The sequence below is a fragment of the Eleginops maclovinus genome, chromosome 7 (genome assembly GCF_036324505.1).
Source record: "Eleginops maclovinus isolate JMC-PN-2008 ecotype Puerto Natales chromosome 7, JC_Emac_rtc_rv5, whole genome shotgun sequence".
NCBI classification, from domain to species: domain Eukaryota; kingdom Metazoa; phylum Chordata; class Actinopteri; order Perciformes; family Eleginopidae; genus Eleginops; species Eleginops maclovinus.
Genome location: NC_086355.1, coordinates 3,799,038 through 3,824,934, shown reverse-complemented (window position 1 = coordinate 3,824,934; position 25,897 = coordinate 3,799,038). Strand labels below are relative to the sequence as shown.

The 25,897-nt window shown below is 39.9% G+C and overlaps 7 protein-coding genes across 7 annotated transcripts; 6 read left to right on the top strand and 1 right to left on the bottom strand.

Annotated features, from left to right (window-relative positions):
- The first annotated feature begins 848 nt into the window (after nt 1-848).
- On the top strand, nt 849-1,811 carry LOC134867862 (gamma-crystallin M3-like). Its single transcript, XM_063888727.1, has 3 exons — nt 849-1,025; nt 1,130-1,372; nt 1,479-1,811. The coding sequence occupies exons 1-3, from the start codon at nt 993-995 to the stop codon at nt 1,752-1,754; spliced, it is 552 nt and encodes a 183-aa protein (XP_063744797.1). The 5' UTR covers nt 849-992; the 3' UTR covers nt 1,755-1,811.
- A 2,166-nt stretch (nt 1,812-3,977) lies between these two features.
- Nucleotides 3,978-5,378, top strand: LOC134867861 (gamma-crystallin M3-like). Its single transcript, XM_063888726.1, has 3 exons — nt 3,978-4,040; nt 4,149-4,391; nt 5,061-5,378. The coding sequence occupies exons 1-3, from the start codon at nt 4,008-4,010 to the stop codon at nt 5,337-5,339; spliced, it is 555 nt and encodes a 184-aa protein (XP_063744796.1). The 5' UTR covers nt 3,978-4,007; the 3' UTR covers nt 5,340-5,378.
- Nucleotides 5,379-8,018: 2,640 nt separating this feature from the next.
- On the top strand, nt 8,019-8,995 carry LOC134867860 (gamma-crystallin M3-like). The gene is made up of 3 exons (XM_063888725.1): nt 8,019-8,162; nt 8,317-8,559; nt 8,662-8,995. Exons 1-3 carry the CDS (start codon nt 8,130-8,132, stop codon nt 8,938-8,940), a joined length of 555 nt encoding a protein of 184 aa, XP_063744795.1. The 5' UTR covers nt 8,019-8,129; the 3' UTR covers nt 8,941-8,995.
- Nucleotides 8,996-13,220: 4,225 nt separating this feature from the next.
- On the top strand, nt 13,221-14,155 carry LOC134867863 (gamma-crystallin M3-like). Its single transcript, XM_063888728.1, has 3 exons — nt 13,221-13,364; nt 13,492-13,731; nt 13,838-14,155. The coding sequence occupies exons 1-3, from the start codon at nt 13,335-13,337 to the stop codon at nt 14,111-14,113; spliced, it is 546 nt and encodes a 181-aa protein (XP_063744798.1). The 5' UTR covers nt 13,221-13,334; the 3' UTR covers nt 14,114-14,155.
- Nucleotides 14,156-15,729: 1,574 nt separating this feature from the next.
- Nucleotides 15,730-16,873, top strand: LOC134867867 (gamma-crystallin M3-like). The gene is made up of 3 exons (XM_063888733.1): nt 15,730-15,870; nt 16,210-16,452; nt 16,537-16,873. Exons 1-3 carry the CDS (start codon nt 15,859-15,861, stop codon nt 16,810-16,812), a joined length of 531 nt encoding a protein of 176 aa, XP_063744803.1. The 5' UTR covers nt 15,730-15,858; the 3' UTR covers nt 16,813-16,873.
- Nucleotides 16,874-19,301: 2,428 nt separating this feature from the next.
- Nucleotides 19,302-20,225, top strand: LOC134867868 (gamma-crystallin M3-like). Its single transcript, XM_063888734.1, has 3 exons — nt 19,302-19,455; nt 19,560-19,799; nt 19,895-20,225. Exons 1-3 carry the CDS (start codon nt 19,444-19,446, stop codon nt 20,171-20,173), a joined length of 531 nt encoding a protein of 176 aa, XP_063744804.1. The 5' UTR covers nt 19,302-19,443; the 3' UTR covers nt 20,174-20,225.
- A 2,169-nt stretch (nt 20,226-22,394) lies between these two features.
- Nucleotides 22,395-23,244, bottom strand: LOC134867865 (gamma-crystallin M1-like). Its single transcript, XM_063888730.1, has 3 exons — nt 23,175-23,244; nt 22,811-23,062; nt 22,395-22,717 (listed from the first exon to the last, which is right to left on the bottom strand). Exons 1-3 carry the CDS (start codon nt 23,181-23,183, stop codon nt 22,442-22,444), a joined length of 537 nt encoding a protein of 178 aa, XP_063744800.1. The 5' UTR covers nt 23,184-23,244; the 3' UTR covers nt 22,395-22,441.
- Between the last annotated feature and the right edge of the window lie 2,653 nt (nt 23,245-25,897).

Here is a 25,897-nt window from a genome sequence, read left to right as displayed (position 1 = left end):
CTAACAGGTCTTTCTTATTTAACTGGGGAATGCTATAGGGTGTGTGGGGGTGTGGGGGGGGATTACCAACAATTACAGTTCCACAATGACTGAAGTCCAGGGTCAAAGTTTGGTGAAATGTGATTGTTCTGACTGCCCATTATCCTTGAGTTTGAAAAAAGGCCCCTTTGGACCAAATGCAAAACAATATGTCCGACAGCCCATTATCCCAAATACAAACGTTCATTGTTTCGAAGGCCCATTATTTGGAACACACACTCTCTCTCAGCAACAAACAGCAGCACATAGGTCATTCTTTTAGGTCAATCTTTATAACGGTGTCCCAATCGTCTGTGAATAACATTGATGGATTGAATGTTAGTTCTGTTTTGTTTTCAGTGATCTCGTCTATTACAACTCTTACTTCCAGACTACACATTATTTGTATCTGGTGAGATGATCAGTGTGTCAGATTCTTGCTGCCACTCTCTTGAGAGGCTTAATAGACTACGCGTTGGCCCCCGACAAATCAAAGCTTGGTGTTTTTCATAACCTACGTGATTTAATTAGGAATAAGGGACTCAGAGACCAACTTTTGAGAACACTAATGTACACTTAAATGAACATTCAATTTGAACAAAGAGGTGTGTTTCCTGTTGGGAACCCCCACATCATTATATTTCCTCTGTGATTACAGTTATTTGCTCCTATTGGTCAATATAAAAAAACACCTGGAATGTGATACTTCGGGAAAAAGGCAAAGAAAATGCTAGTATCTTTGTCCTAACGTTGTGAAGCATCAGATGTTGTTGCAGTTGTCCTCTACTACAAAGTACCAGGTCCCTGAAAAATGTACTAAGTCTCTGCATTCTGTTGGCTTCAATGGTAAGTTGCTGAATAGGGGGTTCTCTGAGGGGGAGGAGTCACTCATTCTTTACGTTGAACAGGTATAAAAGCAAAGTGTTAACAAGGTAGGATAGCAGTTCAGGAGCAACAACTCATCTACAGCAAACATGAGCAACACCGGCATGAACATGAGGGGCAAGGTACTTTTACAAGTCTTTTTGTAACAGGCATAAATAACTGTTTGTAATATCACCATTTATACCTTGCTCATTTATTTCTAACCATTAAAATTCACTTCTTTCAGATCATCTTCTACGAGGAGAAGAACTTCCAGGGTCGTTCTTATGAGTGCATGAACGACTGCTCTGACATGACCTCCTACCTGAGCAAGTGCCACTCCTGCAGGGTGGAGAGCGGCTGCTTCATGGTGTACGACCGCAACAACTACATGGGAAACCAGTACTTCATGAGGAGGGGCGAGTACTCCGACTACATGAGCATGATGGGAATGAGGGACTGCATCAAGTCTTGCCGTATGATCCCCATGGTGGGTATAAAGAAGCAACTGCAATTGTCAATTCTACTATCAGTGACTACACCACAACGCTTGAGATTAAATCATTAATTCGTAATTATTCTCCCCAAAAAAACAGCACAGAGGACAGTACAGGATGAGGATCTACGAGAGGGAGAACTTCGGTGGTCAGATGCACGAGATGATGGAGGACTGTGACAACATCATGGACCGTTACCGCATGAACGACTGCCAGTCCTGCAACGTGATGGACGGCCACTGGCTGATGTACGATCAGGCCAACTACAGAGGCAGGATGATGTACATGAGGCCCGGAGAGTACAGGAGCTTCAGGGACATGGGCATGAGCGGCATGAAGTTCATGAGCATGAGGCGTATCACCGACTCCTGCTAAATTTTCACTGAATGTTCACTGAAATGATCAAATGTCAAATAAAAAAATCACCTTGAATTGAACTTCTGTCCTGCTTATTGTCCAACTGTTACACATCATTAATTAAAATCATTTATAAAGGTTTTTTTTACTTTTAGCAATGGACATTTTGATCCTAACATGTTTCATATTTGATGAGAAATCTGTTGTAATATGTACTATAAACCAAACAGAGAATGCCTTACAACTGATATAGGATGAAGGATTAATATACTGGGTAGATATGTGAAACAACTTTGGGTAAGTAAACCAAAATGACACTATTACGTTTTTTAAAACAAGGTATTATTTGTGTTTAATAAACTAGACTAAACTGGACACAAACTGTTGCCCCGCTCCACTCTGGCAGGAGGCTGCGCTCCATCAGGACCAAAACCTCTCCCCACCTGAACACTTCCTTCCCCTCTGCTTCCGGCTTCATCAACACGGCCCGGGACCCCCGCTGACACCGACTTTTATCCACCCCAAAAAAACATTACGTTACGTCACGCAAACAACATGTTGTCATTTTAAAAATGAGTAAATCCTACACAGTTCCACACGATCTTCTCAAAACCACCCCTTTTGAAGCTCTCCACTTTGAATACAGTGTATAGTATTTATCATGTGTTGATATTCTTATTTCGTTAGTCTTCAAGTCAATGTTTAATTGCTGTCATAACAGTACTGTTTTTATTTAGTTTCACTACGTATGCTTCTTCTGTGTCTTTGCATGCACCACATATACCAAAGCAAATTGTTCTTATGTGTAAACCTACTTGGCAATAAAACCGATCCTGATTCTGATTCTGATTCTGATTCTGACTATAACACAATTCACTGTTGTCACTTTAGCACAAACAAATATGAGTGAACAAAACACTACTTTAAGGTGTCATAAATGCAATTCCCTTCTTTATTTCTCAAAGTATGGCTTCAGTATTTAAGGGTTTCAAGTCTTGAGTGAACGCCTGCACATCATATTGAGAGAGAATATGGTCATAGAGGTTATTTGTCGTCGGCCCATTATGAAGCTTACAAAGCCACTCAAGGCAGAACGTGTTAGCTAATGTTGGTTCTTCAAGCCATTTAGTGAGACATTAATTATTACTCTTGAGTTCTGGTTAAATATCAGAGGAACTCAGCTATTATAGTTCAATGTTTTTGTTCCCAACCCAAATAATGAAGCATTTTGATTGTAACATTACATCAGCCCTGATTCCTCGGACTCTCCCTCAACATACTATATTATTTTCTTTCGTATAGCACTTTATTGCTAAATTAGAACAATTATTATCATTAATATTAAATGAAAGAACACACTTTTTGTTGGGATTAAATAAAATGATGGGCCATTACATCAACCTCGTTGTTAATATGGAGGAGACTCTTTTGTTTGTATGTCGAAAGAACACCAGGACTTCCTACTGAAGTTGAATTTTTCATTTAACACACAACAAGAGTTCAACATGTACTCTTGGTTCACAGTTAGGTGCCATGCCATTGTTTCAACCGTCCATTATTATGAAACCCGAATAAACACCCCCAAAAAGCTCATATTGAACCCAAAGCTAATTTGTGTGACATCAACTTATCGCTAAAACAAATAGCCGTCGTTACAAAGGCCCATTGTTCTGGAAAAAACCCACTTTCATACAAACAGAATATGTTTGATGAGTTGTAAGTTTGTGGGGTTTTTTTCCAGCTGTATCATCTGATTCTACCTCTACATTCAGAGTACACAGTTTTGGTTTTTGTTTAAAAAGGCGATGATATAGTAATAAATGATTGGTGTGTATCCGCCAAGAGATCCCGACTAATCACAGCTTGCCGTCTTATACAACCTTCATGATGTACCGTAGCTGGGAATGAGGTGACGGGAAAATACTTACGAAGGCAGAAGAAGTATTGTGCTCGATAATAACTATTTTGTATTAAGACAAGTCGAAATTAAAAATAAGGAAATGTGGCTTCCTTTGTTTCACAGTCCCACCTAGCAACAAAACCATTAGAGAGGGTTACGAGATAGAGTTAGTTGTCATCCTCTGAAAGGTCACCAGTCCCTGTAAGAATGTACCTAACCTCTGTATTATGCTTGCTTCAATGGTAAACTGCTGAGTAAGATGGTTCCCTGAGGGGGAGGGGTTACTGATTCTTTACGTTAGTCAGGTATAAAAGGGAAGGGTTAACCAGGTTGGATAGCAGTTCAGGAGCAACAACTCATCTACAGCAAACATGAGCAACACCGACATGAACATGAGGGGCAAGGTACTTTTAGAAGTCTTTTTGTTATTAGCAGGAATTTCATTTCACAAAAAAGATTACCGTATTCACCGTGTTTCTTCATTTCTAACCACTGAAATTCACTTCTTTCAGATCATCTTCTACGAGGACAAGAACTTCCAGGGTCGTTCTTATGAGTGCATGAACGACTGCTCTGACATGTCCTCCTACCTGAGCAGGTGCCACTCCTGCAGGGTGGAGAGCGGCTGCTTCATGGTGTACGACCGCAACAACTACATGGGAAACCAGTACTTCATGAGGAGGGGCGAGTACTCCGACTTCATGAGCATGATGGGAATGAGGGACTGCGTCAAGTCTTTCCGTATGATCCCCATGGTACGTATATAGCAGCATAAGTCATACAGTGATTCTATTAGGGTTGACAACCAACGATATCCTGCAAGTGAAACAAAAATGTTAGCAGTAATTCTAACACCAATAGTTTTTGTGTTATAAAGAGGATGTCTGACTGACACCTGCCTCTTCAGTCTGATAAGCATGACACTACTGCAAGGCAAGCACTAATGGCCTCGAACACAAAGAAACAGTATACTGCCAACTACTGCTACCTCCTCTGTAACGTTTCTACAGTTAGTAGACAGAGTGCCTTAATGGGAACACATGCTTACATGCACACTCAGATACTCAATGTCTTTAACTAATCAAAAACCTACATACTGTTACAGTTTTCAACAAAAATGAGGATCTGTCAAAACTCAATACTGAAAATATTACACCGACGCAGTCTGAAAGGCAGCTAACTGCTTTGTGCTCTCTGCGGCAGCGAGAGCCAGGCTGAACCATGCCATGAAAACGGACCATAGAATTACTACTGACACAAGAACTTTTTGAAAAAGCTCTCTGACCAGCGACAGGATCAGCCTGGATAGGATGGGCCGTTCAGGAGTTTATCCGGACATTCGGAGGACGAGACAGCCTGTGGTGACAGCCTTTATAAAGCATTATATTTAGACATTCATTTGTTTAATCTCTTCCCAAAAACAGCACAGAGGACAGTTCAGGATGAGGATCTACGAGAAGGAGAACTTCGGTGGTCAGATGCACGAGATGATGGAGGACTGTGACAACATCATGGACCGTTACCGCATGAACGACTGCATGTCCTGCAACGTGATGGACGGCCACTGGCTGATGTACGATCAGGCCAACTACAGAGGCAGGATGATGTACATGAGGCCCGGAGAGTACAGGAGCTTCAGGGAGATGGGCATGAGCGGCATGAAGTTCATGAGCATGAGGCGTATCATGGATTCTTACTACTAAATGTTCACTCAATGTTTCAAATTCCACTGAATAAATAATTTCTGCAATACTTTAACTTTTGTCAAGCTTACTGTCAAACATTCAAAAAGACATATTATGCTATAACAAAAATACAACATCAGACACATGTTCATCCTTAGATGCTTTAAATCTGATGAGAAATGTCACTCTTTTTACATATTCTTGAAAAAGGAATACATTTGCTGTGTTTTCAAATATTTGGTAACCCACTATGGATAATCAATTACACTGAAAATATACTTTCAATTTTTAAAGCTAACGAGGGTTACATATTTCACCTTTAACACGGGAAACATCTTCATTAAGATACTGAAAATAAACATATAAATGGCAGCCACTTAAGACAGGTAATGCTTGCTCATGTTTGTGCCACGAAGGAAAGCTTCAAACATCACCTATTCCTCCAAATGTGCCAGTTCATACATCTATATCCAGCCACAACTCCTTTTGTGAGACACATTGAATCACTGAGAGAAAATGTTCTCAATTTGCAGAAAACACAAGTGAAAGATTTACAACCCACGGCCTGAAACTGTTGTCAGTTCATTTAAATTCTTGTTAGATGTAAGATGAGTTCATAAGTTATGGTGCAGTGTTTTCTCCTACACTGAAGCATTGTTCATTCGCTCCAACAATATTTACGATGCATAGCTCCTATGTACAAAGGTTGTCTGAGAGGTTCATTTAGTAAAACATTTTCATCCGATAAAGTTTCTCTAACTATACCGACGTACGCTGTCGTTCATGATGTGTTGATTTATTTTAAATTATTGATCTGTATCTTCAAAGTAACTACAAAGTAAATATTCACCTCTGAAATGTAGTGAAGTATAAAGTAGTATGAAATAGAAATACTCAAGTTCAGGTACCGTATTGAGATAATGTAAGTGATTGTCCATCACTGCAGTTCAAGATTAACTGCTGTGTACAGCAACTGTTGACTTTGAAACTAGGGTCAGGTGCAGAATATCAGGAGTTAGGTCAATGAAGTGGTGCACAACAAGTCCAAAAACCCCAGAATGACTTTTACAACTTCCACTTCCTTTGTTTAAAAGTCAGCGCTTTTTTTTAACAGTTTTTTTGTGATACGCCTGAAATAAGGTCTGTGGTTAGAGAGACTATTCGTTTTGTTCTACAGAATAAAATACAGCAGTAAGAATCTCACTGGTGAATGTTCGAAGCTGCATGAGTATCATAATTGTGTGTTAGCCACAGAGATTATTTTCTGCAATATCAAAATTCCAATGGGGAATCTCATTGATTTGGTCAAGGCCAACGAAAAATCTTCTTCACTGCACCACTATAACGATGGTCACTGTTAGAGCCATTTTAGTTTAGAACATTTAGATGTATTTTTGTGAGCCACAATACTGTTTAGAATATTATTAAATAAGTTATTTAATAACCTATATTTGTGTGCATGTCTGAGTGCCCGTATGTAGGGGGCAATCAGACACAGCTGGGTGTCTTTAGACCGGATGCCGTGTAATCTTTTTGACCGTGTTCTTTTTGTTATGGTTTGGAAACGGAGACATACCTTTTACTTTATGTTAAAAAAAGAAAGTCTATGTCCTTTATTGTGCCGGATCACCCAATATACCTGAATATTCAACTCGACGATCTCGGCACATGTTTTTTGGGAACCAAGAGAGGCGCGTCATGAATCCCGACCTCTTGAAAGTGGCTTTTTCATTTTAAAAGGAAAGGACTAAAACGCCACGACAGTCGCTTTGTCAAATAAGGGGGAAATGTGGCAGAAATGACCCCAGTGGTGAATGTCCTAAGCGTCTATGTGTCATGAAAGGGCAATTGCTAACAAGTGACCTAATAAACACTCAAAGTCATTATGCCACAAAGGTCGGCCTATTGCTAAGCAGTGAAGCGCAGCCTTCGATCATGTGTAGTTTGTTTATAGCCCAACGATAGCTTTCACTTCTGCCGCTTCAAAAACCATGAATTGGTCTTAATATGTGGATATTTTCCTGCTGAATAAAATATGTCTGCCACGGAGATTATTTGATATAAAAAAAATCCAACCGGGAAATCTCATTGCTTTTTGTCAAGAGACCCCTTGCTAAGCTCACTTCCAGGTCGGCCAATGGAAAATGTTCACCCCTCTATAAAAATGGTCACTTTGTCAAATAAGGTGATTATAGTCATAAGTTCTTGTTTGACTCGGCAACCAGAACTGACACACTACTCATTTGCCTTCTACCAGTCATATCGTAGCTTGCCATCTTACTAAACGTACATTATGACTTAAAGACTGAGGTGTCAGGGAGCCTCTTCAGGGAAAACGTATGTGGAAAATGTGGTCCAAAGCAATGTGTTCAATTGCTGGCTATTTTGTTTTCCAAAAAAGCTTTAAAAGTAAGAAGAAAATGACAGTCACCCATTTCTCTGGTTGAATATTACATATTGCAAAACCAGCAAAACATTTCTTCTTGACCATTTTTACATTTCTGTGCCTCTATTAGTCAACACCACGAATCCTAGAATTTATCATACTCAGCAAGATAAGTTAAGAAAGAACTAGACTTTTTTGTCAGTGTGAGTTGTCACTGTGGTAGTCAGTTGTCATCCTTTACAAGGTATGCAGTTCCTGAAAAATGGACATGACCTCTGTATTCTGCTGGCCTCAATAGTAAGTTGCTGAGTAGGGGGGTTCTCTGAGGGGGAGGGGTCACTGATTCTTTTCGCTCAACAGGTATAAAAGCTAAATGTTAACAGAGAGGCAGTACGTTCACTAACAGCACCTCTACAGCCAACATGAGCAACACCGACATGAACATGAGGGGAAAGGTACTTCTACAATCATTTTGTAATAGGCACAACATTTAAGTTTACAAAATGGGATTACCCTATTTATTTGTGACTTCTAACAATTACCATTCACTTCTATCTGATCCTCTTTTGCCTTATATATGTAATTTTGACTTTGACTTTTTTCTTTCAGATCACCTTCTACGAGGAGAAGAACTTCCAGGGTCGCTCCTATGAGTGCATGAGCGACTGCTCTGACATGACCTCCTACCTGAGCAGGTGCCACTCCTGCAGGGTGGAGAGCGGCTGCTTCATGGTGTACGACCGTGCCAACTACATGGGAAACCAGTTCTTCATGAGGAGGGGCGAGTACTCCGACTACATGAGCATGATGGGAATGAGCAGTGGCATCAAGTCTTGCCGTATGATCCCCATGGTGGGTATTTAGTAGCATATGTCATACTGTGATTCTTAAACACGTGACCACCCTCACAGAACTTGATATTAAGATATTCGTTTGAATCCTTTCCAAAAACAGCACAGAGGCCAGTTCAGGATGAAGATCTACGAGAGGGAGAACTTCGGTGGTCAGAGCCACGAGCTGATGGAGGACTGTGACAACATCATGGACCGTTACCGCATGTCCGACTGCCAGTCCTGCAACGTGATGGACGGCCACTGGCTGATGTACGATCAGCCCAGCTTCAGAGGCAGGATGATGTACATGAGGCCCGGAGAGTACAGGAGCTTCAGGGACATGGGCATGAGCGGCATGAAGTTCATGAGCATGAGGCGTATCATGGATTCTTGCTACTAAATGTTCACTGAATCTAACAATTGCCACTAAATAAAACGTTTCTGCACTACTTTAACTTTCTGTCACTCTTATTGCCCTACTGCCACAAGTACACATCTGCTATTTAAAAAAAATATAAACAGTAATAAGAAATATGGCTATATGTTTGGGGTATTTACCAATGTGTCAAAGCTCTACCGATAATCTATTATCAAATTGAAGTAAGTTTTGTGCAAAGCTTTAGACATCCATTTCTGTTTTGTTTTTTTAATATCCATGTCAGTTTACAATGTTATGGATCCCAAAGACCAATTAAGAATCCCTACCAATTAACAATACTACTTAAAAATTGAATATAATAAATGAAACTTCATAACATTGAATAACATTTTAAATATATTGGATGAAACTCAAATCTAGATTCACTACTCCTAGTATATATTTAAATAATTTTCTAAGAGTCATGCCATAATAAACATATACGTAAATAGAAAATAGATATTTGCAGACAATGCACACCTTGTGCACAAAATCCTACAACATAGCTGAAAACCAGATCATGCCTATAAGCATACTGATACCACTTATCTGTAAGTAACACACTTTAAGTCATTCAATGCATTCTGTATTTTATAACTGCTTTAATTTGACGATTGCATTATAGTTTCTTGAACACAATGAAATGCAAACGATTGATTTCCGAGAGCAAGAATAAAAATGCATGTCTTGCATTGAGTTTAAATGCAAGCTATCATTGTTTTGAAAAAGCCTTAAAAAATGAAATAGATTGTAATTATTCAAAACTTTCCTCTGTTTCACAATTACACATCGCAACACCAGTAAAACAATTACATTTCTATATTTTTGAGCTACTTTTGGACAAAAAAACGAATGGATTCCTTCGTACTCAGCGAGGAAAGGCATTAAGCCTATGATAGTCTTTTCGTCAGGAGATCATGAGGTGCCTGAGATGTAATCCACATCCACTACAGGGTATGCAGGGCCTGGACATCAGCCAACATGAGCTACAACAACATGAACATGAGAAGCCAAGAACTTTTTGCAATAAGCTGAAAATTGTATTTAAGAACTAGATCACCATACTCACCATGCTGATTTATCTAGACCATAACAAGTTAGTTTATACAGTTTAACTTCTACGATGCATGACCTCCTAATGTGGCAGCAGCTGGTTTCCGTTAGCCGGTAATTACCCGTTTTTAGCAGGTAAAATGTATAGAAAAACGGTAAATTCAAAACCTGCCGGTCAAAATGTCCGGTAGTAATGCTCATACAACACTTAGATAACGTAGGCTATCCCAAAGCATTTGTGTTTTGACAGCTGAATTACTGGTGCTGCATCATCACATCACCGTTTACTTTAACAACAACAGTCGGGGACTGGGTCGGGTCGATGATCGTGTTGCATTTGTCATATGAAGCCAGATTGAATTAAAGAACTACTTCTCAAACCGTATCCCTTTTCTCCAGAACGTCGTGGTTCATTGTTTATTCATTTGATTCACCAGCATTTGCCGCCCGCTGCAGTGCTGCCCGTCCACTGGCGTTTAGTCTGCGGTTAGCTCACGGCAGCGGCCACAGGAAAGTATTCACTGTCTGACTGTCACACCAGCAGCTGATCCTACCCCCGGCATAGTGAACGTGTTTCAGTCTGAATTGAAGCTGTTTGGCATCACAACGCTGTTATGAAAGTTTCTCTGGAATATGTTAGAAATAATCAATATATTGGTGCGGAACATTAAAAGACAATTCACTGTTTCTGGACGGACCACATTTGTCCAATTCCGGTAGTATTACCGGATGTTGTTTTTAGCCTCAGATAGCATATAGCTAATATTGTATTGTATATATCAGTACAGGGAGAAGGACGCGTGGAGTTACATACTAAACACACCGCCTCTACCTCTCACTCATTGATGCTGCAATGACACTATTGCGTGTTTAATAACTGATAAACCTCAGAAGGATTGCATAATAGAATATCGTCGGTGAGAGCTTCGGGACATCACTAACAAGATGGCGACGGTGACGTCATACGAGGACCCGCCCCCGACGACGTCAGCCTATAGAAGAGTCCGGAGAACCCCATGTGACAAGCGGCCAACAGGATCCAGCCTGTATTAACATTATAGTTGCTTTTGTAACATCTGTTACTGAAACATGACCGGTAAATTTCGAATTTGTCCGACTCTTTGAAAAGAACAAACTGACCTGATTCGTCGATTCACCTTCCTCTCGTTGGTTCGTTGGTTCGTTCTCCCACGGACTAGTCGCTGTAGTAGTCGCTGTGCCAATCGTATGCTGTTGTCTGTTGAGTCTAGGACGCCCTCGTTGAATTTTAGCCAATGAGAGACAGGAATGCTTCTCGTTCATTCCTCTCTAGTCGTTCTCGTTCAGTCAGTCAGTCAGTCAGTAGCGCTAGCCTAGTAGGCTAAATGGGGACATCAATATAATCTTTCTGCCAAGCTTTAATCGAGTCGTTATTTATTTCTTTATATAGTAGCCCTCTCTGAGAGAGAACAAAAAAAAGTAAGACAATACATTTGCGGATCAAGCTGTACCCTATTAGTATTTACCTTCAATAAATGTCAAGGTGAATATACACATTAGCCACTGTTGTGTTGTCTAAAAGAACACATCATCATGAAGTTGCAGCTATGTATTTGCCTTGAACTAGGCTACGGTGTTGTGTTGTGAACGAACGAACGAGCGATTCTTCTTGGCGAACTGAATCCCGGAAAAGAATCATGAAATCCATCTCTAGTGTAGTACATGGGAAACCAGTACTTCATGAGGAGGGGCAAGTACTCTGACATGATGGGAATGAGGGACAGCATCAGGGCGTGTCATATGATACTCATGGCAGGTTTAATGCAGCTTCTGTCAAACTGTGATATCACTACGGGTGATAACCCCCACACAAAACGCCAGTTCAGGATGAGGTTCTACGAGAAGGAGAACCACGGTGGTCAGATGCATGAGCTGACTGGAGTCTGTGAAAACATCCTAGAGCTCTGCCGTTCGTCCCACTGCCAGTCTGCAATGTCAATGGCTGATCTACAAGAAGCCATATAACGGAGACAAGGTGGTTCATTGGAAGCCAGGAAAGTACAGGAGCTGCAGGGATATGTGCATGAGCTTCATGATCATGAGGCCAAACATACACTCATGATGTTCACTTAATGTATCCACTAAATCTTTACTGCACAGCTATATATTTTACAAGCTCATTGCTGAACTGCTGCATAGTATCTTGAATCTTGAACATCTTACTGCTTAACCCAACCGACAAATGGTTGATCGCAAAATCGATAGATCGTGATCATGAAAGGATTCTAACCCTGGGTATATTTACAATGTGTAATATTACAGGCTTCACAAAATAAAATACAAAACATTAAATCAAATAGAGGGTATTTTATTTTTTAAGCTTGGTACAAATTAGGTTTAATATTCCAAAAAAACATTCGTTATTTATACATTGCTCTTTATGACTTTCTAACAGAGTCAGAACGTGTCTCCTTTATCACTTTATGAAAGGGGCAGTGCTTAAAAGTTTCAAACACTTTACGGTGTATGACGCTTGGGGAACTTTTAAAAAACAACATCTGATGAGGTGCAATTGCAATCAACTGCATTCATAATCTTAAGGCTTTCATTTGATAGTGATAGTGAAGAGAAACATTCCATTTGGAAAAAGAGAGGGTTTACTGTCACTGATCCAATGACCAATTATTCCGAAAGCCCAGTTGTCCAACGGTCCGTTATCCAGAGAACAGATGGCCATTTGCTCTAATGGCCTTTTGCTCTGAAAATGGATACTCTCCCTGCGATAAACAGAAGTAGATGGTGTCTTGAACATCATGTCTAGCCAAAAAAGGCAACAGCAAACAGCAAATGAGAGCTATGTTCGTTACGGTAAAAGAAAATGTCCGATGTCGTTATTCTGCATAATAGCCTAACAGATGGGCCATCGGCACTAAGAGTGTTTAGTTTTGGGAAAGGCTTTTAGACTTTTGGGATAATAATCATTTGAACATTGTGCTGTAAAAAAAGTTTAGGGGAATGAACCGTCTGGCCACCCAGAAATTAAACAAAATTTGCTGTTCTGGGAATTGTTGCATAGTGGTATGCTCCCTAATGCCCATTTTTGTGTTAGCTGGTTGGAAGGGTACAATTTCTAAAGTATTCGATGGCCTAATCATGTGATATTACAACACAGTAACACAGGACTGTACAGTGCTCCGTACTGTACCATGTTGCTGGGTCAGGGGTTTGAACAATGGGGGCCCACTAACTCTGTAGGGGTTTGGCAGCTATAAAAGCAAGAGTTAAAGGACACAGGACAGCAGTGCAGCACCAGCAACAGCAACAGCAGCAGCTCATCTACAAATATGTCCACCACTGACATGAGCATGGGAAAGGTAGGCTCCAGGAGGATTTCTTACATTATACAACAATATTGCAAAAGTTTAATTAAAGCATAGTTTTCAAAAAGCTTTCTAGATCAAATTATGTCAATGCATATTCTAATGCAGCCATGGTTTTCAGATCACCTTCTACGAGGAGAAGAACTTCCAGGGTCGCTCCTATGAGTGCATGAGCGACTGCGCTGACATGTCCTCCTACCTGAGCAGGTGCCACTCCTGCAGGGTTGAGAGCGGCTGCTTCATGGTCTACGATCGCAACAACTACATGGGAAACCAGTACTTCATGAGGAGGGGCGAGTACTCCGACTACACGAGCATGGGAATGAGCAGTGGCATCAAGTCTTGCCGTATGATCCCCATGGTGGGTATTTAGTTGCATATGTCATACTGTGATTCTTCTTCACGTGACCACCCTCACAGAACTTGATATTAAGATACTCATTTGTTTGTCACCTTTCCAAAAACAGCACAGAGGACAGTTCAGGATGAGGATCTACGAGAGGGAGAACTTCGGTGGTCAGATGCACGAGATGATGGACGACTGTGACAACATCATGGACCGTTACCGCATGAACGACTGCCAGTCCTGCAACGTGATGGACGGCCACTGGCTGATGTACGAGCAGGCCCAGTACAGAGGCAGGATGATGTACATGAGGCCCGGAGAGTACAGGAGCTTCAGGGACATGGGCATGAGCGGCATGAAGTTCATGAGCATGAGGCGTATCACCGATATGTGCTAGACATTTTCCATCTTGAAATAAAAAAGTGAAAGATAAAATCTGTGGCTGTTTTCCTGTTTCATTTCATCAAAATATTATCATGTTGTGTAAAACAATTAATAATGACAATCAAAAAACAAAGCTGTCCAAACCAAGTATCTTTACAACACCAATGGAATGTGTTGTTGGATTATAATGAAGAGGATAGAAATGTTATGATACCATAGACACAGCAAACTGCAAACGTTCACATAATCACCTACAATGAGAGGAAATCATTTTAATGCAAATATTCTGTAAAATAATAAAACACAAACTAAGCAAATTGGAATTTTATTACAGCTGTTTTATTACAACCGGGATTTGCTGTATAAAGTCACTTTCTTTGCGTGTGAAATACAAAAATGAGGCCACTCCAGTGTCTGTTGAATTCCAACACAGACAAAATGTCAGTAGTTTAGAAAATACAATAAAATCAAATAGAAATTATTATAACTCAAAGACATACCTATAAATAATTAAACAATAGGAACAATAATGCTGAAGTGTTCTCTTATTTTTTCCACGGCTGTCTATATATACGATGATGGTGATTACAGCTAAAGCAGTAGTTTTTAGTCCTGAAAAAGATCTCGTATGACTCTGTTCAATAAGCTGTAACATTATTATTTTTGCATTTTATTAAACATTTTTATTTCCTTATTTATGCCAAATCAAATAATTGTTTTGATTGAAATCATATTTTGATGACGGACCTGGACAAGATGCAAAAAGCAGGTTTAGGTCCCAATGTTAATGAAACAAACCAAAGACAATACCTAGATACTATAGTTCCCTTTTTGACTTCTTTGCAGTGGGTAAACTATCATAGACCTTACTACGATCAACTTATTTGGCCTTGTCATGTAAAAAGCATATTACATGTCACTTGTGAAACACGTTTATCCAAACTTACATACATTCCATACTGTGGACAATCCCCAACAACTTTGTGTGAAGTGTGTTTCCCAGGGACACAACGACATGCCGACTGCAGTGGAAGTCTTGAACCTACTCTCCCCTGACCCAAAGATCTGCACACTATTCCACTGCGCCACAGCCTCCAGTATATCTAGTTTCATTGCAAACCAGCCAACATGTATCCGACTTGAAGCATGCATTGTAAAGTAAGGTCCACTCCTGTACTTATGATAACACAACATGTCGATGATGTGTGGGTACAAATACGTCAAAATATAAAACATATCCGGTAATGTGTTCTAAAACAATAAATCCAACCGGTATTTGCTGGGTCCTTGATAGAAATAATGCAGACATTTAAAATAGCAGCAGCGCCTTTGTAGGAACACTTGAGATAAATGAAGTTCAACATTATTATTTAAAACTGCTGTTAGTGTCACCCCAGCCTGATCATAATGGTAACAGAATGAATCCATACTATACCGTGAGAAGATTCAAACATGTACTAACATATTTTCCCCAGCAGTTAACTCTGAACCACACAAATTGAATCATTAAGTCAAAGTAATCACTATTTTAACTCACAGACACACAAGCCCTTTTATCTAGAATAATAGAGCCTGTGAGAGGACGTATAATAAATACTTTCCCATCAGCATTCACAAACAGAGAGTCCAACATTGCATGCTGCTGACTCATGGCTTCCATACAATGGTGCCATAGATTGTTTGGATGCCACGTTAGGTATAAAAAAGGCTTAAATCCAGGATAGGAATGCTATAGCATCAGTCAATATATCAGCCACCATGCACGGCAAGGTGAGTGTACCATGGGTATATTTGTTTTAAATTCTCTAGTGTTTGCACACATTCAGTTCTTGTCTTTGCTTCAGTGTTTTCATATGTTATCTGAAGTTTTGGGCACACAAAGGCTACATAGATGCATCCTTTTTTGCACTTTTACCGCACTAAGATAACGATTCCATACTAAGCTGTTCACATCAGGGTTGTTTTAAATTTGCCATCCACGTTGATGTCATACTCAACTTTAACTGCTCTGTTGGATTCTACATCATCGTGCAATTAAAGCAGAGTATTCAAAACGCTTTCTAGATCAAATTATGTCAATGCATATTCTAATGCAGCCATGGTTTTCAGATCATCTTCTACGAGGACAAGAACTTCCAGGGTCGCTCCTATGAGACCAGCAGCGACTGCGCTGACATGGCCTCCCACCTGAGCAGGTGTCACTCCTGCAGGGTGGAGAGCGGCTGCTTCATGGTGTACGACCGTCCCAACTACATGGGAAACCAGTACTTCATGAGGAGGGGCGAGTACTCTGACTACCAGCGTATGATGGGCTTCGGTGACTGCATCAGGTCTTGTCGGATGATCCCCATGGTATGATATCAAAGAAATTCAGCATTTCTCACGAGGAAATCGTTTCCTTTAAAAAGACTAACTCAATATATACCCTCTGTACAGCACAAAGGGTCCTACAAAGTGAGGATCTACGAGAGGGAGAACTTCGGCGGTCAGATGAATGAGGTGAATGAGGACTGTGACAACTTCCAGGACCGTTACCACATGTCCGACTGCCAGTCCTGCAACGTGATGGACGGCCACTGGCTGATGTACGAGCAGCCCCAGTACAGAGGCAAGATGATGTACCTGAGGCCCGGAGAGTACAAGAGCTTCAGGGAGATGGGATACGATCAGATGAGATTCAGCTCCATGAGACGCATTACTGACTCCTGTTAATTTTACAACTGAATTGGTTTGTGTTCAACAAAACTCAGAAATAAAATAACTCCATCTATAACCTGTTCTATGCAATCTTTATTGTTAATAATATTTTAATTACATTTCATTGTTTATTTTGTCTGAATTGAATGCAACTGTTATACAAAATTGAAAAATGAGGTCTAAATTATAGATCATTATTTTGCCTATGAATTGGTTCTGTTTTCCTCTATATCCATCATATACAAACTCATATTTTCACCTTAACAATTTAATGCATATAAATACCTTTATTTATAAAAACGTTGGAGTTTTTTCACATAAATAAAATATATGCTGTGAAATAGCTTAACTTATGAAGGCTTTAATAATTCAGGGCGCTGTTTTTGTTATTTATAATTTCATCATTTGACAAATTCAGTTGTTAAAGGTCCCTTATTATGCAAAATGCACTTTTTGCTGTCTTTTATACATGTGTCCCCGGTGTGTAAGGAGACTCACCAAATGTCAGAAAGTACGACCCTCTCTCTTTTCCTCCTTACCAACGCCTCTAAAAACTGGGGTACAAACAAACTGATCCAGATTTGCTGCCGATATGACGTCATATCGGAAATGTGGGCTGGCTTTACTTTGAACTCCTGGCAACCTCCCGCCCATGTGACACGTCTCAACCTATCGTACACAATATGCAGGCGACCTGAATCCCCTCCGCAGCACCTCTGTGTCTCTGTGCAGGATGTCTGCAGGAGGGACTGAGAGTTGTTGTATATAATGTCTCTGTTTGAGTGGTAAACACTGAGAAGTGTTTCAGAAATAATGCTGGATGTGGTTTGGAACATAATATGGGGTTTAATCACGGCAGCGTTTAGCTGAGTTTCTCCGTTAGAAACCTCTCTCTTCAGACAGAGAGATCATGACGCTCCAAAGGGGCGCGGCCAGCTTCAGCTCATCTCAAATTTAAAGAGACAGTCACAGAATCAGCACTTAGGAAAACGGGGCTGAAACAGAGGGATAGTGGACATGCTAAAATACATGATCTGTTTGGTATTTTGACATTGAGACATGGTTTTTTTTATATATTTGAGACCTTTAATATAAAAGAGCATAATAGGAGACCTTTAAAGGCACACTCCACAAGTAGTGTGCAGCACATATCCCACAACAGAATGAGAGACCACACAGTTATGTGGATCCAAAAAGGATTAGAAATCGAAAGCATGGTCTCAACTGAAATGGCTTAGTTCACGTTACATAGTTTGGGAATTTAACATGATGTCAATATTTAAGAAGCCAGTGCAAATAAAGCTGTCCTCTGGAAGGCTTCTCAGTAAAGTTGCAGTGAAATCAAAGAGCATTTAATGTATTTCAGGTCCATATCAAATGATCTATACTTGACTTTTGCACAAATTTATTTGCATCAGCTTTGGGCAGCAAGAAAATCTAATTATATCTGGAAGTTTTCTAGGTTTTGTTACATCACATGCAATTATGCAGGAATACAGTTACTGCTGTCATTGTGTAACATTATCTGCAACATCTGCACTGAGTGAATTAAGCAATTAAATAGTCCGTCAGCCTCTGATTCTGCCAGCTATTGATACTTTGTGATTTTCCTTTTGCGAGTTGCCTGCAGGTGAAGACGGATCCATCTAACTTGATGCGTATGTTATTTAGAAACGTTCCTCAGTCTACTTTTCTTTCTCCAGCCCCATTGGTTTTGTTCTCAATATACCACACTTGTTACAACCACCAATATTTACAGAACACTGATTAAAGTATCATGTTGGTTTTGACCCCCCACCTGCCTTGGATGTGACAAAAGCAATTACCCCTTTACTGCCCATGTTTCATTTACCCATTATTCAATATCTGATAGCTATGTAATTGGTCCAATAACCTGAATGTGCACAGTATCACTGACAGTATTTAATAAATGTACACTAGATAAAATAAAATACCAAGTTAATTAGTTTCAATTAATTACATTTGTATGAATATGTCAGCATGGTTTTGTAGGCTGTATTCTAAGTATTCAGATGTTATAAGTACATTTGTATAAAGAACTATTGTTCTAAAAATGAAAACACCTTTATTTGGAAATAATAATAAAAAAAACTGCAAAATATTAACTGTTGTGTTACTTTTGGAAAATGGAAATATGGTTTGATCTCAAACAGCAAATAGATGTCTCAAGGGGACCTAATGTTTTTTTGTATATACATCATGGTGTAGAATAATTGAATTACATTAAATCTGTACGTTTTCTTCAACTCCAATAGTCTCATGCATCAGTCACGTATTTTTTCAACCCAATAATTAACTCGAGATCGGAGGGAACATGTTGATTGAGCCCTTCAACGTGAGGTACAGTATGTTGTTTGTGAAAAAACGACTGGTGTTGTGCAGCAGCACAGACAATACAAAGCAGGGCCTCTTCCCACAATTGCAACCACCGCAAATCATGAACTGTTGAAGGTAACTTTGAATTGTACTGTACATGGGGGCCTCTGCTACGTATTGCTCTGTCAGGAATTTCAACAATGGGGTCATTTTTTCCTTTGATGCTAGGTCAGGTATAAAAGCAACTGGTGGACATCGAAAAAAGTGTGCAGTCATTTGGAGCTGAAGCATTAGAAGTAAACTGTAACCATGATGGGCAAGGTAATTGCATTAGCTTACATTCAATCAAATCAGGGTTGACCTTAAACCAAAAGAAATGTGTACTTTATATAATCTTTGATAATCATAATGATTCCTTTTTATAGATCATCTTCTACGAGGACAGGAACTTCCAGGGTCGTTCCTATGAGACCAGCAGCGACTGCTCTGACATGTCCTCCTACCTGAGCAGGTGTCACTCCTGCAGGGTGGAGAGCGGCTGCTTCATGGTCTACGACCGTCCCAACTACATGGGAAACCAGTACTTTGTCAGGAGGGGCGAGTACTCCGACTACCAGCGTATGGGCATGAGTGATTGCATCAAGTCTTGCCGGATGATCCCCATGGTATTTAAAAAATATAACATTTCCTAAATGAAAAATCTTATATGATATTCGAAGGAGGATTTCTTTGACTTGTGATCACTCATTTGAAATTACAGCACAGAGGCCAGTTCAGGATGAGGATCTACGAGAGGGAGAACTTCGGTGGTCAGATGCACGAGCTGATGGACGACTGCGACAACATGATGGACCGTTACCGCATGAACGACTGCCAGTCCTGCAACGTGATGGACGGCCACTGGCTGATGTACGAGCAGCCCCAGTACAGAGGCAAGATGATGTACCTGAGGCCCGGAGAGTACAAGAGCTTCAGGGACATGGGCATGAGCGGCCAGAGGTTCATGAGCATGAAGCGCATCATGGACTCCTGTTATTAGAGCACCACTTTATGAAGGATTTTAAATAAAAATCTAGTGATTCTCTTTTAAATATGCTTTTCTGTTTCTTATTATTGAGTGATCTGAAAGTCATACAGACAAATTAAGGGAAAGAGGTTGACACACATGGAAAATGAATACACTTTAAAAATACAAATCTCAACTTAATATTATTATGATAATAAAACCAGAAAAGTTATACATATATATATTTATATAAAACGTGTTTTTGGTCACCACATTGCATACACACACAGACGGTAGCGCTATTTGTAGATGTCCAATCTTAACGGTGCATTGCTGGGTTGATCATTTTGATATAGTAAATATTCTTATTTGAGATACCCAAATTCAGATAGCAAAGAATTTTCAAAAGGAAGGTTGTGGAGATATCTTTTATACTGATGCTGCAGTTCGAAGAAGAAAGCAGATTTATATTTGATGTCATTATACACTGCCCGTCCAAAAAAAAGGTCAAACACTCTAATATTCGTTGGACCGCCTTCAGTTTTGATTGCGGAACGCATTTGCTGCGGCATCGTTTCCACGAGCTTCTGCAACGTCACAACATTTATTTCTGTCTTGCATTAATTTTTCCCCAAGATCTTGTATTGATGACGGGAGATTCAGACCACTGCGCAAAGTCTTCTCCAGCACATCCTAAAGATTCTCAATGGGGTTCAGGTCTGGACTCTGTGGGGGCCAATCCATGTGTGAGATGATGTCTCATGCTCCCTGAACCACTCTTTCACAATTTGAGCCCGATGGATCCTGGCATTGTCATCTTGGAACATGCCCGTGCCATCAGGGAAGAAGAAATCCACTGATGGAATAACCTGGTCCTTCAGTATATTCAGGTAGTCAGCTGACCTCATTCTTTGGGCACATTGCTGAACCTAGACCAGACCAACTGCAGCAACCCCAGATCAGAGCACTGCCCCCCCCCCCCCCCACAGGCTTGTGACCTTTTTTCCGTCCGGGCAGTGCATATATCAATTTGAATTGACAAGGGTAACACATTTTTAATAATACAACACATCATTGATAAGATTACCCTTTAATTACACATTGTTGTACTAAACTCAGTCAGTAATTTATAAACATGTAATGCATTCTTAAGTATAAACCTAAAGCTGGTGAAATTTGAACACATTGGTTGTGATTATTAACATGGATATAAATAGATATGTTCCTGCTTTATTTAACATAAAGACATCGCTTTGGACTAGACATATTAATCATGAGAATAATCATTTTTGCGGCGCTACTCATGGCTCTCCTAAAGGTGATTATTACAATTTCAGATTACGTATGATACGAAGTGATTCATATCAGAGATTTACACACGTTGTTAAAAGGAACTACGTTTTTTCCGACACCAAAATATTGAGTTGGTTATGATCCGTCACACTGTTGACATATTTAGAAATGTGGGATCCACACCAGCTTTTTTAAAAGGGCTGACTTTAAAAATAAGTGATTCAAATTCTAGCAGAATGTAGAATAGCTTTGCTTACTCATCAAAGCTGAATTGTGAGAACAATGGGGAAAGATACACCACTCTGTTTTGCTAGTCTTTAGTCGACAGAACGATAACCATGTTGTTTGTAAAAAATAAATCCCCTGCTGTCATAATGTTGCACCATGGAAATAACGAAACTACCACCTAATGTTAAAATAGTCCAGAGTAAAGTGGTCGTGGGATTTTTGAGTACAGCAAATGTATAGTAGCTTTTTTTCATTTTGAATTATAAGCAAAATATTATAGAGATTATTATAACGGCAAGGTGAGGCAGTTCTTTGGTGCATGCAGCACAATTGTGGAGATTAAGTCAAAAATAATAAGGTTTAACAGACAGAATAAACATTGAAGTCATCGTGGCGGAACATTTTAAGGGAAGGGACCTTTAAAGAGACTTTGTTTGTTAAAAATCAAAAAGCAAAGTCCTTAACTCTCTTTCAATTTCAGTTATTCTTAAATTCTACATGTTCATATTTATATCTAATGGTATCACATAGTTACTTCTTAACTGTGATATTGGTATCTAATCTGAACATATAACATCTTTTGGATGGGAACAAGCTTTTTACAGGGTTAAAAATAAAGTATTAACTAAAGGAAAAGTTATGACTACCAACCCTGAGTGCAGAGTGTTGATTGTTGTTACTGTAACGGCTAAGGACATTTCACACAAAGAAAGGAATTGCTTGACAAACATAGTTAATAATTAAACATCGTTTTTATTTACTTAAGTCAGATACAGAAGTCTAGCACATATCGGTGATACGCCTCATGCTCATGAACCTCTGGCCGCTCATGCCCATGTCCCTGAAGCTCCTGTACTCTCCGGGCCTCATGTACATCATCTTGCCTCTGTACTGGGGCTGCTCGTACATCAGCCAGTGGCCGTCCATCACGTTGCAGGACTGGCAGTCGGACATGCGGTAACGGTCCATGATGTTGTCACAGTCGTCCATCAGCTCGTTCATCTGACCACCGAAGTTCTCCCTCTCGTGGATCCTCATCCTGAACTGGCCTCTGTGCTGTAATACCATAAAGGGAAGATGTAAGTATGCCACACACCTTACGAGAAAAAAATGGATTAAAATCAAAGAGATGCATCAATGGTGTCTTACGAAGGGGATCATTCTGCAGGATCTGATGTTGTCGAACATCATTCCCATGCTCATCATGCGCTGCATGTCCTGGTACTCGCCCCTCCTCATGAAGAACTGGCTTCCCATGTAGTTGTTGCGCTCGTACACCATGAAGCAGCCGCTCTCCACCCTGCAGGACTGGCACCTGCTCAGGTAGGAGGACATGTCAGAGCAGTCGCTCATGCACTCATAGGAACGACCCTGGAAGTTCCTCTCCTCGTAAAAGACGATCTGAAATGGAGAAGAAAGTTTAGGAACCAAATAGTCAAAATATCAGTGATAACATTAAAGCTGTATACATTTCGCTGTGTGGAAATGTATTTTTAGATAAGCATCCCATTACCTTGCCCATGATGATGGTTTAGGTAGTTCCAAGTGGATGGTTCAACTTGCTCTGCCAACTCCATGACTCCAGGCCCCTTTTATACAGAAGTGTGGGGGCTATGACGTGTTGTTATTCAAATGTGGAAAGCTGATGATTAAGCAGTATGACTTCTGCTGAACGGGGTCTGTAAAAGTGTAACAATGGCTTTCCATCCATACATTTCTGGCAGCCGTCATCTGCATTGTCTATTATCATTGTCTATGAAAGCATGAGCTTTGTGCGTGTTCCATTTTCAGTCAGAAGCTTCTCCACATATGGTCTGATCAACACTGATGGAGCGAACGACACAACAGACCACATCTGTGACAAACCTTTGAGAAACCCAGAAACTATACAAATATGCAGTTAGTGTAATGAATTAAACATCCTGACTTTGTATTATCAAAAAAGGTTCCCTCTCAGCTGATCGCAATTTCTGTTTTGTAACTTAAAAGATTGTTGTTAAATGAATAAAGTAATAGAAAAGGATTCAAAACGTCCCTTATTGGAACAAATGAACACACATTCCTGAGATATCGCCTTCAAGATGTGTGACCTTGACCTTTTTAACCACACAATCTAATCAGTTAATTCCTGAGTCGAATATGGCATGTGTGCCACATTAAAAGCACTGTTAAAAAATACAGTTTGGTTATTCTTAGCAGGAGAAGAGCAGTAGAGCACAAGATGAGTTTTCCATCCTTACCAATTAAACATGTAGCTAGCTAAGCTAACACTATCTCATAACACAAGCTACCTGCACATGTGCTTACCTTATTCTCATAGGAACACTCTCTGTCTCATCAATAATACATTCTTACATTGTCCTCCTAACTTTTGACAAGCACTTGCACATAAATAAACATATCAAGAGGAAAGTTTAGTACTTACCTGCTTTTAAATCCATGTGAAATACTTCTTCAACTAACAGTCATCTCATGTTACTGTTAAGCAGCAGATTAGATTAACGAACGTGATTTAGGGGAGAAGGTTGCACTTGAGAGGAGCAATACAGCAAAATAAACCCTGATTTAACAGGTGAAGGATCTGTCATTCATGCTAACTGTTATAGTATGCTAACTTGTCATGCATACCTGAACAAATGAAAAGCCACCTCTCTTTTATCATAATCAAAACTGAATAACTGTGGCAGTGACACCACATTATCACGCTGTGTCAAAAGACGGTTTTCTAGTAACGTTTTTAACAAATATACAGGATGCTCACTTGATTAACATAAGCATGTTGCTTTTGCTAGCTTGGTTAGCAAGGTGCATCCATAATTCACATCTACTGTGACATTACTTTGCACATTCTGACATGCCAAAAACATGCTGACTAAAAAAGATGTGAGCTAATCTTATAGCAATGCAAAGTGCAGCTCTATTGCAAATATTTTAACTAATGCATTTTGCTAATGAAGTTATCACTACACGTTGTGCATGCTAACGTTATTAGCATAAGCTTTAGGCATTTTACATTGCATAAATTAGCCTAGCAGTTAGCGGACATATCCTTTACTTATAGCATTAAAACATAACGTATGCATTTATGGACTCAATGCTGGATGGTTTCAGGAACACGGTTGACTTTCCGCCTTGCAACTTGGTGGCTGACAGGAAGAGACTCAACAGACTGGTGAAGAAGGCCAGCCCTGTCCTGGAGGGCCCTCTGGACACTGTGGAGGTTGAGACAGGTGGATAGTTGCCAAGCTGTCATCCCTGTTGGACATCATGTCCCCTTCTCCTTTGTTTTGCAGCACTGGGAAACACCTTCAGTGACTGGCTGCTTCACAGAGAGATTCTGCAGGTGCTTTCTCCCTGCAGCAGTCAGACTTTACCCTGTAGACCACTGTAGACCATGTTAACCATGAGCAGTGTACTTAAGTTCAATCATGAGGTACTTTTACTTCACTTGAGTATTTTTTACTCCACCACATTCATTTTGAAAAACTACTTACGAGGGCCTTTGCAGGTATGGCTTCATAATACAGAATATAAATCAACCAATAAATCATTATATATTATTATAGGTTAAGCTACCTGGCAGTATACAGTAGGAAGTAATGGAAATAACCCCCACCTTAACCCCATTAACATTGAAATGAATGCATTAATGATGATTATAATACAACATTTGAATTATTATTATTTCATTTTATATTTTTAAATATGATATGGGCCATACTGGAAAATAAGTCAAAAGAAATGTAGTGACATTGTGAATGCAGGACTTTTACTTGTAACAGAGTAATCCTACACTCTGGTACTTTTACTCCATTAAAAGATCTGAGTACTTCTACCAGCTGTGGCAGTGTTTCATGGACACATGCTGCAGGTGCTTTCTTCCTGCAGCAATCAGACTTTACAATCCCCCCCCCCCTCGTAGACCACTCTGGACCATATTGCACATGAGTAATACCACTGCTCATGTGCATTTACGCTTTTGTACGGTTAATTATTGTTGTTGTGTTCATGTCTCTGAATGTTTTTGCACCTTTGAATATATTGTATCTACCTTCAGCACAGCCTTCCACTCTAAAATATTAAATATTTGGATTAAATATTTGTTTTTTCTGTCTTTAAAGTTCAAATATATATATATTTCCTTTTTTTCTGCACTGCAAAGAGCTGCATAGAGAGCAAAAAACGCTGTTCGGGTTCCTGGTCACATGTTCATGGACCACTTGTTCTTAGATAAGT